The following is a 16,414-nucleotide window of genomic DNA, read 5'->3' on the forward strand; positions in this document are numbered from 1 at the left end:
GAAGGGCATTACTTGAGGGTGTTCATCTTGAGGTTGCCATTGAACTCGTAGAGATGACGGTTTGGGTTCTCACATTCTACAAATCCCGTCATAGTACGTAGATCCTTTGTGGTCAGCATCTCTGCAGTTTGGGGCAACCCCTGCAAAGGCAACCCATCAGCACTGTGTTGTTGTAGAGTCGTGCATCGATGTCAAAACTGGGTGACAAATGTTCCACTCTTGAAAGCCTCAATAGAATGTCTCAATGCAGCACAGCTTTGGCCAAGTGCACGCTAACAAAATCACTCTTTTCAAATCAAACTTTAAAATGAACAATCAAGAGCAATATTTGAGCAGTGACAATAGTGACATGGCTTGGAGGCCACCATGAACATAAAGTTTTTGCGATTATCGGCTAGAACAAGGAAAGGTGGACCTATTTTTTTAGGTTTGAACCGCTGCTTGCTAGTATAATTAAGAAAAGCAAAGAGTCCCAAACCTGTCTAATTTTTAGGTTTGTTTCGCCATCCAAGTTGGCAGTCTCAATGTAGCACATGCCATGGGGCTCACTGCAAAGGAAGGGAAAGATTCAAATCTGATCCATATCTAGTGACATAAAAAAAAAGCAAAGTCTTAATGAAGTTGTAGTACAAAGTTGTAGTTGTAGTAGGAAACAAATGTGGTCACAGATTAATCACAGCATAGGGCCATCATTCCCAACTGCTATTCTATTACCCTAATGGGAGTCCCGACAGTTTTGTCCGACACAAAGAGCAAAATATAAAAATTGTAAATAAACTAGCAAACCCAATTTAACAATGACCGACCCCTATTATTCTATACAATATTTATTCCAGAACAGACAGCAAATGAATGCACCTGGAAGAGAGCAAGACCAGGTCAGCAGGAAAGAACTGGCCCCCTGTGATCTTGAGAAAATCTCCGACGCACACCTGCGTCCACTGGATGCCCTTCCATTCTCCATCTCTCAGGGCTGTAAACAAATAACAGCCACGTCAGGGCACGGATCATCGGTTTCATGCCTCTTCTATTGTTCCGATAAGTGTCGTATACCCACCGAGCACTATACTGTGGTTGACAGCATCATCTGCCGCATGCCGTTTCTACAAACAGAGAATATGAGACGGGTAATTTGTGTCACTGTAACATGGGTCTCCTCTATGGTCTATCATATCCACTGTAAAAATGCTTCAATAATCCACCGAATGCTTCAAGGGCTCCAACATACTGGTAGCCTAACACATTATCAATAGGTAAGTTCGCAATTAAAGACATCAAATATGTTCAATCTCTTGTACTTGTTTATTTTTATCTTTTTATTTTTTTTAAATTCCGTGTTAGCGCCGCAAAGCAACTGTGACTATGAGCGGCGTTACAGACGAGCACAGATAGAGGGAGGACAGCAGGAAGGAGTGGGGGACAGGGGGGTTAGTATGCATCCTGGGCCAACTTCAGGGGGAACTGTGTCGACATTCGTCTGGAAAGTCTTCGGGAAACCCAGGGAAAACCTCAGACAGCACAGCCGGTGACAGGATTTGAACCTGTGTCACCTCCCAGTCTCGGCGTGGAAAGCGATCATCTTAACCAATCTGTTGTACTGTCAATCAACTTTGCATAAATAGTGTAAATGGTAACTTACATAATCTTCCACAATTTCTTTGAGTGCCGATACGACTAGAATGAACACTAACGGCACAGCCGTGGTGTAGCGTCCAGTTGGTGATACATTTGGGATTTGCTAAAGTAGAACAAATGTTTACACAGATGAACACTAACAGCCTGATAGCCCAACACACAAATTAGGTAGGTATGTTACCTGTAAAAGAGCTATGAAAAGGAAGAAGACATTGGCATATCGTCTAAACTGCTCGAATAGGAACTTGGGCAGGAAAGAGATCATGTTATACTTTGCGGTACTGAAAAAAAGATGGGAACAGAAGCATTGCTATTAGACAGAGACAACAATGAACTTCACCTATGACACAGGGCTCAAGCTCCATCAAATATATTGATCGAAACATGCTAAACTGGACAAACCAGACAAAATCAAACACTGTATTTCCTCATGGAGACAAATCTTACAGCAAACTACAACAACAATCAAACAATCTATCACCAAAGAACATGAAACATGTTATAGTTATGTCATTCGTTGTTATCTGTGAATTTTTCCACTGGAATGTATACTCTAAGGAATAATGACCTCTGTGTTAAATTACCGCAGCAGTGCATTAATTACGGTCTTTATTGCTTTCTATATTTTGCTATCTATGTACAAGTTTTGTGTCAGTTTTCTTTTGTATACTTTGAATGCAAAATAGGACCGCAACACAGGGTTGCCTAGTGGTCCTACCTCAGTGTTATGCAAGAACGCAGTTATGCAGTGTTTTATTGTAGTGCATACCATGCGTTGCAAAGCACAATGACCTTAATCAACCTTTACTTTTACTGAGAGCAGGTCACTTACGAGATGGAATTTGAGCAGAATTTCTGCTTCTGCGGGCTGTTGATGTAAATAATGCGGTGATCACTGAGTTCGGCACGCTCGCCGGCGGCCGAGTGCTTGTCATCATCGTCTGCTGAAATGGGATAAACAGCACCTGAGTTTTCTTGCACATACTGTAGCAGTATCTCTCAGTAATTTGTTTCACGTATAGTATAACTTAATCTTGCTAAGTTAGAAATAGATACTATCCTGTATGGACACATATACGAGGGGTGTTCAAGTCAAACCGGGACTTTCTGTCTCCTGAGTATACAAATGGCTTGCGCTACTTCTTTTTCATCATTTTCACACGAGACAGGCCTCCGCGTTCACCACGTGGTGGTCCAAAATTTGTGCAAAACAGAAGACACGTGCTGGACAAGAAGGCCGACGAGGTGAGCGCGCACATCGAACAGCGAATTATCATGAAGTTTCTTGTGAATGAAGGCGTAAAGTCATCTGAAATTCACAGAAGACTTGAGGCTCAGTATGGCCACGATACACTTAGCCACAGCAAAGCGTTTGAGTGGTGCAAACGGTTCCGAGATGGCCGTACATTAGTGCAGGACGATCCCGGCTGGGGCGGCTCAGAGCCCAGTGTCGGAGTTCCTGAGAACACCCAACTTGTGGAGCACCTGATCCTCAAGGACCGATGGATAACATGTCTCGAACTGGATCGAAAGACGGACCTTTCTGTGGGAACGTTGAACACTATCATTCATGAACACTTCCAGTTTCGGAAAGTTAGTGCCCGTTGGGTCCCGAGGCAGCTCTCAGTGTTTGACCGGCAGAGAAGACTGGAAATCTCCCAAGAGCTAAGGTACCGTTTCAACACTGAAGGACAGCCGTTCCCTGATCGGATCATCACGTGTCATGAAATGTGGGTGCACCATTTCACTCCTGAGTCTAAACGCTCATCAAAACAGTGGAAGCATCTGGGCTCGCCAGCTCCCAAGAAGTTCCGAAGCACCCTGTCTGTGGGTAAGGTCATGGTCACGGTTTTCTGGGACAAGGCTGGCGTTGTTCATGTGGATTTTCTGCCCAGTGGTACCACCATCAATAGTGCATATTACTGCCAGGTTCTCAGGGATGTGCGTAAGGCGCTGAAGCAAAAGTGGCCGGGTCTTATCACCAAAGGAGTCCTCCTCCTACAGGACAATGCACGCCCACATACCGCGCATCTCACCACACGCATCTTATAGGAATTTGGCTGGGAGTTCCTGCCACATCCCCCTTACAGTCCAGAGCTCGCCCCCAGCGATTTCCATCTCTTCGGGCTACTGAAGGCGTTCATCGGGGGACGTCACTTCAGCTGCGACGACGAGGTCAAGAATGCGGTCCGATCATGGCTGCTACGTGCCGGTAAAGATTTCTACATCCAAAAAAAGATTGCTAGCTTCCAAGCTGGGACAAGTGCATTAGTGCAGCTGGAGATTACCTTGAAAAATAAAACTAATTTCTCGCCTGTAAGTTCATTTTACTTTTGTGAAAAATAAAAGGTCCCTGTTTGACTAGAACACCCCTTGTATACACAGGGTGTCCCAACCGAAGCTCCAGAAAAGACATAGCTCTCTACGGGAATGAAACCTCAATGAAATGTTTCATTTGCATAGAGCGCTCAGTCTGCTTACGAATCTTGTTGCACATTTATCTGGATGCCCTGTATGTATGTATGTATGTAGTCTATACAGAGTGATCAGACTACAACTCCATGTATGATAAATGTTTGGTAGGATAGCCTGAATTATTTAATACACTTGAGAACAAGGAAACAGGAAATTGTTGGTAACCAATGTTTTGAACAGAGGACAGCTCTTCATCAATTTAAAAGAGAAAGTGAAGTCACTGTATAGGGGGTGGGGGCAATAGTGTTTTCAACGTACTAAGAGGATGGCGAGGAAGATTAGTAAACACAGTCTGGTCTGGTTTCGGACGTGACAACGCTGAGAACAGTCGTAAACTTGGTGTTTAGAGCCTTGTCAAGTGTAGTGAGGTCTGGGATGGTTTGTGTCTATTGGAGGACGCACAACAGTGCAGTGATGGGAAGTACTTGAAGTACATTGCAAATAATATACTTTGTACTGTACTTTTGTAAGTACTTTTTCCCAGTACTGTCCCATCAAGTACTGAGGTACCCAAACTTGGACTCCAGACAAAAAGTACCAAAAACGATTTTTGTGCTTTTAAAGAACATATTCAAATCCATTGTTGAGTAGCTTGAAATGCTGACAGAACTAGTGCTTCTATACTTATGTTAAAAGAATGGAATGCAAACACACACACACATTAGGACACTGCGACTGGCAGCACAATGACTTGGTCTTGTCATTTCAAAGAGATGCTTAGCGCTAACAGATGAGGCACGGAGAAAGAACACATACAACACGGGCGCTAACTTCCAACACATTCTGTTAGCGCTAAACCGCTAAACAATGCTTTGATCATGTACCAACAAGCCCAAATTTCTTCGTTTGTCATTTCAGTTCCTCCCAATGCCTGCTCTAGTGCATTTTTTATTTGTTTCCCTCATTGGCAACTAATAATCATTCTATATCACAATGTGTGATTGGATTACATGATGAAGCAAAGTAACAGTCTGAAGGACACAGATGCTTTCATTTTTCATTTTACATTTTTTTAATTGGTCACATGGATCACAGATCACAGTCATATAAAAAATGAAGATTTACATTGTGCTTCATCCTTTTTTATTTTTTGCATATTGTTTTTTGAAACACGTTTTATTTCAGAAAGCAGCAAGGAATGCTCAGCAAATGTATAATCTCTGGTGGCTTGTGTTCTTTACCCCCCTGAAATTTCCTTGCATGTTATACCTGAAAATGAGTACTGGAACACTCAATTCAGGCAGGGCCCTAACTTCTGGGATTCCCTTAGTTATTTTTTTATGAGATAGCGACATCCTCAGCATGAACATTGGTGTTGGTCCGGCTTTCCGAAATGATGGGGTTCGCAAGATATAAAATAGAGACTGAACTGACGTGTCGCTGTAAGGTGTGAGCCGAAGGCTGGTAAGCGATATGGCAGCACGGCAGTTCGGGGAACGTGGAGGGTAGAGTCGATTCTGACACCTGGAACTCAACATGTGAGTGCTTACCCAGGCAGAAATTTGAACTGAAACCCAAGTGGTTCTACCTGTTTTTCAAGTGGATCCACTTGGGATTCCAGCTCAGATTTTTGACTGAGTACCAGAGGAAAATTTTGAATAGAAATTTTCTTTTTAGAATAAAATGCTTGCTAGAATAAATGCTGCGTGCTTTGCCAACTTCGACGAAATGTGTTGACCTATGTTAGTTCAGACGTGAATTCCCGAGAAACAGCACGACACGGAAATTTGTTGTGCACACCATTAAGAAGAACGTACAACGAGCTTTCATTTGATGTGCATTTTATGGGGTTGCTGCGAAAGTGGTTGACACAGGTAAGGCGACAAAACATGCGCAAAAGCGCACGGGAAGCATGTTTGCGGCCTCTTTGTAAAATGTCTCAGCACCTCGTGGAAAATGATATCAAGCGGAGTCATAGTCCATGGCCCAATAATTACATCACAGACAGGTTGGGACGATGTGAGTTACGGAAGAGGAAATATTGCGCTTCATAGTGGGCAAAAAACACATGTACGTGTGACAATCCGGCATTCTTGCTCTCTACAGTATTGATTTTATATCTTGCGAACCCCATCATTCCGGAAAGCCGGATCAATGCCAATGCTCATGCCAAAGATGTGGCTATCTCATAAAAAATAACGAAGGGAATCGAAGACCCAAAGGTTAGGGCCCTGCCTGAACTGAACTGAAATCGCCCACCACACTAGACCTTGAATCAATCAGGGCATAATACTAATTTGCACAATCACACAGCACAGCACAGCTGATTGCCTTTGTGCATATAACTGCAAATTATGCCATCTGATTCATTTCATATTCACGGGTGAGCACTTGTCCAGTAGGGCTCCATAGCTTGGTAGCACTTGCCAAGAATGCTGGCTAAAGTGTTGCTAAAATAGCAAAACATAGCTACCAAACAGTGAAATACAACGTGATTCATATTTGCAGTGTACTTGAGGAGTAGTTAAAGTACCTTACTTGAAGTACGTTTAAAATTGTGGTACTTCTACTGTATTCGAAGTAGTTGGTACTTTACCTTCAATGGGCAACAAACAGGTATACAAGGTGCACTTTTTACTAATGCAGTGTGATTTGTTGCCCACAGTGAACGTTTTAAAAAAAATGTTTGCAACAGAGTACATAATGGCTCTAAACCAAGCAGCCTCGTGCTGCTTTTTGGCTTCCCCCTGACTGTATTCGTTATCTGGAAGTTGCAATAAAGCATCGTTTATCGTTTATCGTTTATCGTTTAAACCAACCAAATATTCCCTCTTTCACACTCATGCCGCCCCCCTTCAATGCCCTAGCAACAATAGCCGCACGTCATTTTGACATCGCGCACTATCAACCATTCAGCTTGCAGAACGCTTACACATTGATTTTGTTGTAATAACGGAAAGTGAGGTCAATTCTAAACATCTTTCCATTTGTCAGTCCCAAGGTAGTCAGATCAAACGGTACCAAAAGCCCACAATGTTCCATTTCATGTGCGCACTATGTTTTCAGTGCTGTATTTCACTGCGATGTTCCCGCAACCAGTTCCTTAGAGAGCTGCAGCTTGTCTCAGTGGGACCAGTCATTGGCTAGGAGAGCAAAATCTCCCCCACCTCCAGCGTCTGGAATGCAGTGTTGCTATAAATTGGAGCGTTGTGACGTGAGCCGGTTCCAGGGATGAAGGAGAGGCTCACGCAGGTTATGCTCTTTGAATGGCATTGTTTCGTGGGAAAGACACTCGCTCGAAGTAAATGAATTCCACTTTTGCATATCGTGAGCAATCTTCTTTCATCGAGCATAATAATTGGAGAATGTTCGTCGAGCTGTTTAATTGTGACGTGACTTGGTTCCAGGGACGAAGGAGAGGCTCACGCAGATTATGCTCTTTGAATGGCATTGTTTCGTGGGAAAGACGCTCGCTCAAAGTAAATGAATTCCACTTTTGCATATCGTGAGCCATGTTCTTTCATCGAGCATAATAATTGGAGAATGTTCGTCGAGCTGTTTAATTGTGACGTGACTTGGTTCCAGGGATGAAGGAGAGGCTCACGCAGATTATGCTCTTGGAATGGCATTGTTTCGTTGGAAAGACGCTCGCTCGAAGTAAATGAATTCCACTTTTGCATATCGTGAGCCATGTTCTTTCATCGAGCATAATAATTGGAGAATGTTCGTCGAGCTGTTTAGTTGTGACGTGACTCGGTTCCAGGGAAGAAGGAGAGGCTCATGCAGATTATGCTCTTTGAATGGCATTGTTTCGTCGGAAAGACGCTCGCTCGAAGTAAATGAATTCCACTTTTGCATATCGTGAGCCATGTTCTTTCATCGAGCATAATAATTGGAGAATGTTCGTCGAGCTGTTTAATTGTGACGTGACTTGGTTCCAGGGATGAAGGAGAGGCTCACGCAGATTATGCTCTTGGAATGGCATTGTTTCGTTGGAAAGACGCTCGCTCGAAGTAAATGAATTCCACTTTTGCATATCGTGAGCCATGTTCTTTCATCGAGCATAATAATTGGAGAATGTTCGTCGAGCTGTTTAGTTGTGACGTGACTCAGTTCCAGGGAAGAAGGAGAGGCTCATGCAGATTATGCTCTTTGAATGGCATTGTTTCGTCGGAAAGACGCTCGCTCGAAGTAAATGAATTCCACTTTTGCATATCGTGAGCCATGTTCTTTCATCGAGCATAATAACTGAAGAATGTTCGTCGTGCTGTTTAATTGTGACGTGACTTCGTTCCAGGGATGAAGGAAAGGCTCACGTAGATTATGCTTTTTGAATGGCATTGTTTCGTGAGAAAGACGCTCGCTCGAAGTAAATGAATTCCATATTTGGATATCGTGAGCCATGTTTTTTTCATGGAGCATAATAATTGGAGAATGTTCGTCGAGCTGTTTAGTTGTGACGTGACTCGGTTCCAGGGAAGAAGCAGAGGCTCACGCGGATTATGCTCTTTGAATGCTATTGTTTCGTGGGAAAGATGCTCACTCGAAGTAAATGAATTCCACATTTGCATATCGTGAGCCATGTTCTTTCATCGAGCATAACACGTGGCACCACGGCATTGTTTCGTGAGAAAGACGCTCGCTCGAAGTAAATGAATTCCATATTTGGATATCGTGAGCCATGTTTTTTTTCATGGAGCATAATAATTGGAGAATGTTTGTCACGCCCCTTTAAGTAAAATTTTGATGTACTTTGCTCATTACTGCAATAGTGGAAAGCAGAGTCTGACACATTACAATAACACTATGATGGAATCTGCTTCTCTACAAACTGCAAGAATGAATACAAATGTATTGTGAGGAAGAATCATCGCGATCGCTCTCTTGAGCATTCTCTTCATCTTCGAGCTGATCAAGTGTGAACTTTCAAACTCACATTTTTTTAGCATTAAAGCTTTTGTTACCCTTCGCTCCACGGGTTCATAATACTACACATACGAACTTTAGTGCAGAGTGTGCAGCTCATCAGGTGACAAGGCGCAGACTCTGCACAGAAGCTCGACATTAATTAAAATTGTTTTGAGATGCTTCATTCTTCATGGTTTTTGTCATTTTGATCCAAGAATAATAGAAGATATCTTTAGACATCTGGTTTTTACTATAGAACACAAGATGTCAATATGCCTCGAGGTCTTATCACGCCATTTCAGAGACTAGCAGAAAGAAGAAACAAACTGTTAGGGTAAATTATGACTAGGGCCAGGATTTTTAGGCATTTGCCTATAAATGCCTATAAACGCCTAAATGCGACATTTACTTGGTTGCCTGCCTTGTTATCGTCTCCACTGAATTATAGCCATTTTAAATATTTTTAGACGCCATAACAGCCTTTTTTAGAGGTGTAATTGTGTAATTGCGAGTGCGGCTTTCAGGCTCGTGCTGAGTGCTGCATTTTGGTTTTTGTTTCTGCGTGTTTGTGCCTTTTGTTCCTTTTTTGGGTTTCCTTCAGTACCTTGGTTTGCTAGAAAGGGTTCATGTACATTTAATCAAAATATTTGGCCTCTCTGGGCCCTTTGAGATCTTCGAGGGTGGAAAACTAAAAGTATTATTCAATATAACGTGGTCCAACGCTGCCTCGGCATTTCGTGCGCCAGATGTCAAAGCTTGTATGGTACCGAAAGCTTTAAACGAGCAAGTTTTCCCTGGTGGAGCATTCTGAAACACACCAACAAAGCCAAAGAGCGTACCAGATTAACGTGCCTAATTTTGCATTTTATTGCCTATTTTGGTATTTTTGAGGGCCTAAATGTCTGCCTATTTCCACAATTTTTAGTGCCTCAATTTCCGGACCTAATTGTGATGCAGATCTTGTCACACAATTTGGAAGGACCACGACAGCAGCTAAGAGCAATTTGCGGTCAAGCTGCAAAAACCGATATGATTTTTCTGTTTTCAAGTGTTTATATGGTATATTTAGATTACTTGTTTAAAATTTACAGCAAAGGTCATGGCCTATAACACTCTAGTTTACCCCATTCTACTTTGTCACTGAGTACCACAACACTGACAATCCTCCAGAGCCGTTGCGAGTTAGCGCCCAGGGAAGGGTGAACGTGAAGCCCCCTCCTCTCTCTCTCACTGCCATTAAAAGCTCTGTAAACAAAGAAAAGAAAATGCCCATTTGCACTGCCGAGATCGTAAATTCAAATTCTCTTCATTCCCGCCTTTCACTGTATTTTACACTGTACTTTTGTGGTTAAATAAATTATTATTATTACACTGACAACATGTGCCTGCAAGTGGTGCCAATCTATAACAAATCCAATCCAATCTATAACAGATTGCACAAAAAAGCTGAATTTAAAGTTTTCACTATGTGAAGAGTTCAGACAATTGTCTGAATTGTAATTTGACTACTTCTAGCATGCTGGTCTGTCAAAAGAAGTAGAAAATCTGGAAAAAATGTAACCTGTTGGTCCAACGCCGGTAGCTAACCTGGTACCTCATGTTATAACCCTGATTATGCTGGTTATGTGCATGCAAGCAAATGAATTATTATTATTATTGATAACGGCATGTGCATAGTATCTCCTGTGTACAGGACGCACTAGGTTCAAATGTGACAGCAACTGAAATATTATGATCATCAGTAATTACATCTGGAATCTGCTTGCAACACATGATTTGCACAGCAGCTGGACTAGATGTGAAATGATTAATGCATGCCACCTGAAGTAATTGTGTATACAGTTATCTCAGCTGCAGGATCACAAACCACTAAACAGCACACAGCAAAATAAATGCTACGGTATAAGAAAGAAAAGCTGGTTCACAATACACACCTTGTCTTGCCTTTACATTGACCTACCAAACTGTCTCACACTACTGCTTACCTGACACAGCAGTATTCACTTGAAGCATAGGCACAAACTCTGCGACCTGCATTTCTGTCACTTACTGAACATGAATCATCAAAGTCATCGCAAACTACCTCTACTGTATATGCAGTGATTCACGAAAGCTTCAAAAACGTCCCCACACACATGCTTCTATATCTCAGAACAAGATGTTGCCTGTGGCGTAGGCAGGCGTTTATCTTGCTCCGCTGCTTTTATCTGAGTGGGACAAAAGTGCTTTTCATTGAACGTTCCTCACACTGCGCTTCAAAGGTCAACATGATGACACTATTTCTATTCATGTTGCATGCATAAAGAGGCGAGACGCGAGAGGTGAGAGAGAGGTGAGAAAGAGGAGAGACGCATTAGGGTGTTTCAAGTATATGATTCAACATGAGCAATGTGGTATCAGTGAGCTGAAAGAAATAGCATGATTGGCTTATCGAGTTTTTGAAACCATTATCGTAAATGAATTAGGGCCTACAAAAACTTCCTATTGTCACTGCATTGTTAATTGTGCATGTGGCATAATATTGAAACAACAGCATATACATTATGGCAGATATTGGCAGTCATTGGTGCAAACTTGAAGGGTTGCGAGGTCCTCTGGAGTTCATACAGTGTTATGATATGCATCACATAGTGTGATGAAACTTCTGCAAAGCTTTCCTTTCTTCTTTCTTTATTTTTCTCAGTGAAACGCTGAGGACTTGAGAACAAAAGGCTATAAAGCCTAGCGGGGTTCTGAGGCCCACAACATACATACATAACTTTTCATCACAAATGTGCCTGTGCTAGTAAAGCCTTCCCAATATAAATGGTTTGATAAATATTACCCTAGTACAGGACCATGCACAGTACATGTGTGACCCCACTGTCATACTGTCAGTCCCCATACAAGAGTTGAGCTGAGCATTCCCAGGCATGTTTAGTTGTGCTGGCAGTGACTGTTCTACAGTCATCTTGTTGCATCATAACTATGATCACACTTTTCATGTTTGTTTGTTCTTTGGACATGGCTTCATTTTGAGAAATCTCCTTCACTTTTCCTTCAGTACACATCTTGGGCCTTGCGTGCAAGATGCCTTGCATGAGAATGGTCAGAGACATCGCATATTTTGAATTTAAAATATTGGTATTGGAAGGTAACATTGAAATTAACCCTGTAATAGTTCCAGAACAACCTAAACCTGTCCACCCTTCTCACAACCTGAAACATGCATCCTGCACATCGTGTGCTTTTAGCCTTCTGTGGTGCATGTGTAGAGCGTGGTATTGCTGAATCGCAGTGATACTGGTTTCCGCAGGAATTGACCCCTGGGGGAGGGGGCGAGCTTCTAGGGAGCTGAGGGGAGGGGTACATGTTTTTGGGTATACAGGGTGTTTGCTCTAACGTGTCCAGAAATTATATTTAAAGCGAGTGATAAAAGGAAAGCAAGAGGCACTTTTCTGCTACTTGGGTAAGAAACAGGTACTGCTTTACTAGTAGCACCTGTTTCTTAGTCAAGTAGCTGAAAAGTAGCGCTCATTTCTCTTTTATCGCTCGCGTTAAATAAAATTTCTGGACACATTGGAGCAAACACCCTGTATGTATTGGTGGCCGCCCTGTATTGCTTTATTTTGTGTGGTCCAAAACGGGAAATGGTTGTCAACACTGCACCCATGCATAGTAATATGCTATGAGCCTTGCTGATGCTTCCATTCATCCATCCATCGCCGGCAAGCCGGAAACCCTTCATGTGAAATTCCCAATTTTCTGGTGGCACGAAGCTATGTATGCACAATCAATGCATGTGTCCTCATAGTTGCAAGAAAAAAAAATGTGTAGCACCATCGTAAAAAGAATGCTCCATTTTGCAACTTTGTTTTCTAATGCTCTACAATAACTATCCGCAATCGTTGTCGCTAGTCTTGCAGCAGTTTGGCACAGTATTGTGGATTTTTATCAGGATGGTGCAGTAAATCTCATTTAGATCAAAATGGCGTATTAGGTGCAGAAGTGGAATCACATAGCACATACACAAACACATTAAGAATTCCATTCTAAAGCACAGAATGCAAATGTGTTCTGTAATGTTAAACAATCCCATAGAGCATTTTGGAAAACATTTTGTATGGCACAGTACAGATATTTTCTTTCTCGCTAGAAGCAGTGATGCGACTTTTCTTGGGAAGTATGTATGTAAATTTTGTGAGAAACTTCAAGATGTGTGGTGATGTACAACATCAACAGGTTCAGGTTGCATACATCAACTTTGCATCTTTTAGGGCGTGTAAACTCCACACGTAAAAGTCACACTAAACATAATGCAACCTCATCTAGCAGCAAGTTGGGACAGCAAAACATGTAGGGTGTAATTGTTTCCTAGTTAGATGCCTTATCTGGATTTGGGGGTGGGGTCAGTGTTATTTACGTGTTTAGATCTGTAATTGGGGCTCATATTAATACATTCGGAGGTTATCGGGACGTTGTTGTTGTTCTTTCTGTCGCAGTTCAAGTTGCACATATTGCTCGAGAATACATGACTCGAGATTTATAGTCACAAGCACCACATGATGTAACCTAGAATGTGCTTCACATAATTTATCGTTACAATCGGACATTATTTAAACCAGATATGCGTACACATTGCTACTAAATAGTGTACATGATTGAAATTCCGGGAGAAATCGGGTTTAAGCGGGATAGACCCGAAAATGATTCGGGGGAAATAAACGGAAGAAATATAGGGACAAATCCACAAGTCAGACCCCGCATATATTCTGTTCGACCGCCGCTGTAGATGTCAAAATGGGAAACGGATGGGAGAGGAGAAACTGAGATAAAGCTGTCATCCGAGGCGGTTTCAGACTGCAGTGCATCATCTCAAATTTCACGCATGGCTACTCAGTGTTCCCTTCGTCGCTCACAGCCAAACAAGTTGCAAAAAAGCAGTGAGTGGAAATGACTTGGTGCACGCTGCAAACTATCATTACGAGTAAACAGCTGAAAAGTTGAACCGGCCAACAGGAACGCGGGCGGTTTAGAGAGACTGTATTTATAAGTTTCTGGGTCACGAGGCAAAAACGTACCTGGTAAATTTGCCAGGTCGTCATAAGCGGGACGCATGCCTCTTCTCACCAAACACCGAGAGAATTCCAACGCCGCAGAAACGAGCAAAATATGGTGAGGTTCTAACTGCACATCACGTCAACGACGGTAATCCCAAAGGGCACTAGGTGGTCAAGATGGAGATCCTCACAAGCGTTTCACTACCAATTCATATTTGCTGTTACACACTACACAAGGTGCTCACTCCGAAGGAAATCTTGACACCCAATTAACCCGAAGTGGGCTAGAAATTGAAAGCACAGCTCTAAACCGCGCACCACAAACGCCACCAGCGAAAACAGTGTCCTAACATGAAACTCCCGGTAACGAGGTTATCGTCCCTGGCGCCGCCTACAGAAGTAAACGCAAAGCGGTCCCCATGGCAACCGCTGTTCTCCGGAGGGTACGGTTTGAGCGCAGTTTGTGAGGCTTTGAACATATAAAAGAACGAATTAAATTGGGTGGCATCGTCTTCGATGGAATCTCGGCGGGCGCAGCAGATGCGAAGGATGTCTGCAACAAATTGTCCGATTGTAAAAAATGTAAGCTAAGCTAATAGGCGTGTAATGAAATAGGCAGTGCAAGGTCCGATGGGAGACAGTGAAAATGAACAGCTCGACACCTTTACTGGGAAGCCATTCGAAAGCCACCGTGCAGATAATTTTCCACTGAGCAATTCAATTCACAAAAACGACCTAAAAAAGCAGCCACGTGGCCTGGGAGGCACAAGACCTACTACCGTGACGTATATAGGGAGCTCATCGTGACGTAGCAGCATCTTTCGAGCAGCCATGAGCTCACATTTTTCACGCACAACCCATCTGTACTAGATAAGGTCTGACCACCAATCGATGTGACGTAGTTGGCACGCGCCAAATAAGATATAAAAATGAGATCCCCCAAAATCTCACGAGTCACCTAAAAAAAATGTGCAGACAATTTCTCTCTCGATTGTCTAGATCGCAAACGCACGCCTGCTCGGGAGCATCTTTATTTTCCGACAGCCTCTCCTCTATCGAGGATGTACACGGTATTGACTTACATAAACACTAGAGATGGGACGAATCCAGAATTTTCCGAATCCGAATCTAAGGAAGGTACTGCGAGTCCACGATTCTTACGAATCTCGAATCTTTCGAATCCTTTCTTTTAAAAGGGTTTAAAAAGCCAGAAAAGAAAGAAAAAAACACTGAAAAGTGTTCTGAAGCAGAATATGATACCTTTGTTTAATGAAAAACAAATTAAATAATAGTTCTGTTTCATGAGAAAATATACCCATATAGTTGTCCTTAAACTTAATTTATTTAACATGTTGTTCATCGACTACAAGGAGTACATATTTTCTCGACTCTGAATTATTTCCATAAAACTAAGCCACAATCAAAAGCGAAAAGTAACAACATGTTACTTTTAAACTTGTAACAATTCCTGCCTGAACTCTTTCAGTCCAGAGGAATGTAAACAAACAAACAAGAAAACACCCGTCGGCCAATGAGGCTTTGGCAATGGTTGACGTTCAAAGTGTCAGGAAGCACCATGAAAAGTGAGGTGGCATACTTGTCACCTGCACAGAGGCGGAGAGTTTTCATTTTCCCAGTGTGTGTGTGTGTGTGGGGGGCAAGGGCGCACCGCGAAATAAGTACTCTGGCGGGGGTGGGGGGGGGGGATATGTTTATTAAGAAAAAAAAGAAAGGTAAGCCAGATGGATGTCGGCGTGTTATTAAAAAAGAGTGAAAGGGGGAAGACAAAAAGGAAAAGAAAAAGAAAGCAAAAGAAAACAAACAGAAGGAAAGAAAAGAAAAATGAAGAACACAAAACTAATCACACACCCTGGCGGGATCTTATGATGTATGCAGAACTGGTATAGAAATAAGAGGAAGGAAGAACAGAAAAAAAAAAAAAAGAAAAACAGAGAGAACGTAAACAGTGAACATGTGCACAACTGAAGGCGTTACGCCTTTGAAAACTGAGTGCAAAAGAAACAAAATGCATTGAATCCTCGGTGTTTGACCCGAAATGCGCGCAATATTATGAATATGGTCAATGAAATGGACCAGCAGGAGTTGAACCAGCTCCCAACGGATATGCGTTCCGAAGATTCTACCGTTGCACCTCACTGGCAGCTGCAGGTGCCTTTTTGACTGCTTTCGTTTCATTGATCTGATTGCTTTGGGCGAAATTCAGGCAATGTGTTGTGTCATCCTCTGTATTTCTTCGCCTCACCTTCTACTGTGATAATGAGCATGGTGGGCGGATACATATTTTACAAATTGCAAGATGCATTTTTGGGGTTGGTGCCTCTTCGCTCTTTTGACTCGGGCGCTCCGAGCCGCAAAGGTTGGTGTCAGTCTCTTAGCGGAACTTCCCGGGGGAGGCG

The 16,414-nt window shown here is 42.6% G+C and overlaps 1 protein-coding gene across 11 annotated transcripts in view; it reads right to left on the bottom strand.

The window, feature by feature from the left end:
- The window catches only part of LOC135394496 (phospholipid-transporting ATPase IA-like), a 114,567-nt gene that overhangs the window by 72,297 nt on the left and 25,856 nt on the right, over positions 1-16,414 (bottom strand). For 5 of the 11 annotated variants that reach the window (XM_064625259.1, XM_064625257.1, XM_064625266.1 and 2 more), the window contains 7 exons: positions 2,468-2,579; positions 1,817-1,916; positions 1,640-1,738; positions 1,058-1,103; positions 859-973; positions 479-548; positions 13-140 (listed from right to left, as the gene is read on the bottom strand). In XM_064625259.1, the coding sequence (XP_064481329.1) occupies positions 13-140; positions 479-548; positions 859-973; positions 1,058-1,103; positions 1,640-1,738; positions 1,817-1,916; positions 2,468-2,579 (670 nt within the window). Of the gene's footprint in view, positions 1-12; positions 141-478; positions 549-858; positions 974-1,057; positions 1,104-1,639; positions 1,739-1,816; positions 1,917-2,467; positions 2,580-10,943; positions 11,157-14,018; positions 14,353-16,414 lie in introns of those variants that run through there. The other 6 variants (XM_064625258.1, XM_064625267.1, XM_064625264.1 and 3 more) reach the window with 5 other exon arrangements.

Source organism: Ornithodoros turicata, chromosome 5 (assembly GCF_037126465.1).
Source record: "Ornithodoros turicata isolate Travis chromosome 5, ASM3712646v1, whole genome shotgun sequence".
In the NCBI taxonomy this organism is placed as follows: domain Eukaryota; kingdom Metazoa; phylum Arthropoda; class Arachnida; order Ixodida; family Argasidae; genus Ornithodoros; species Ornithodoros turicata.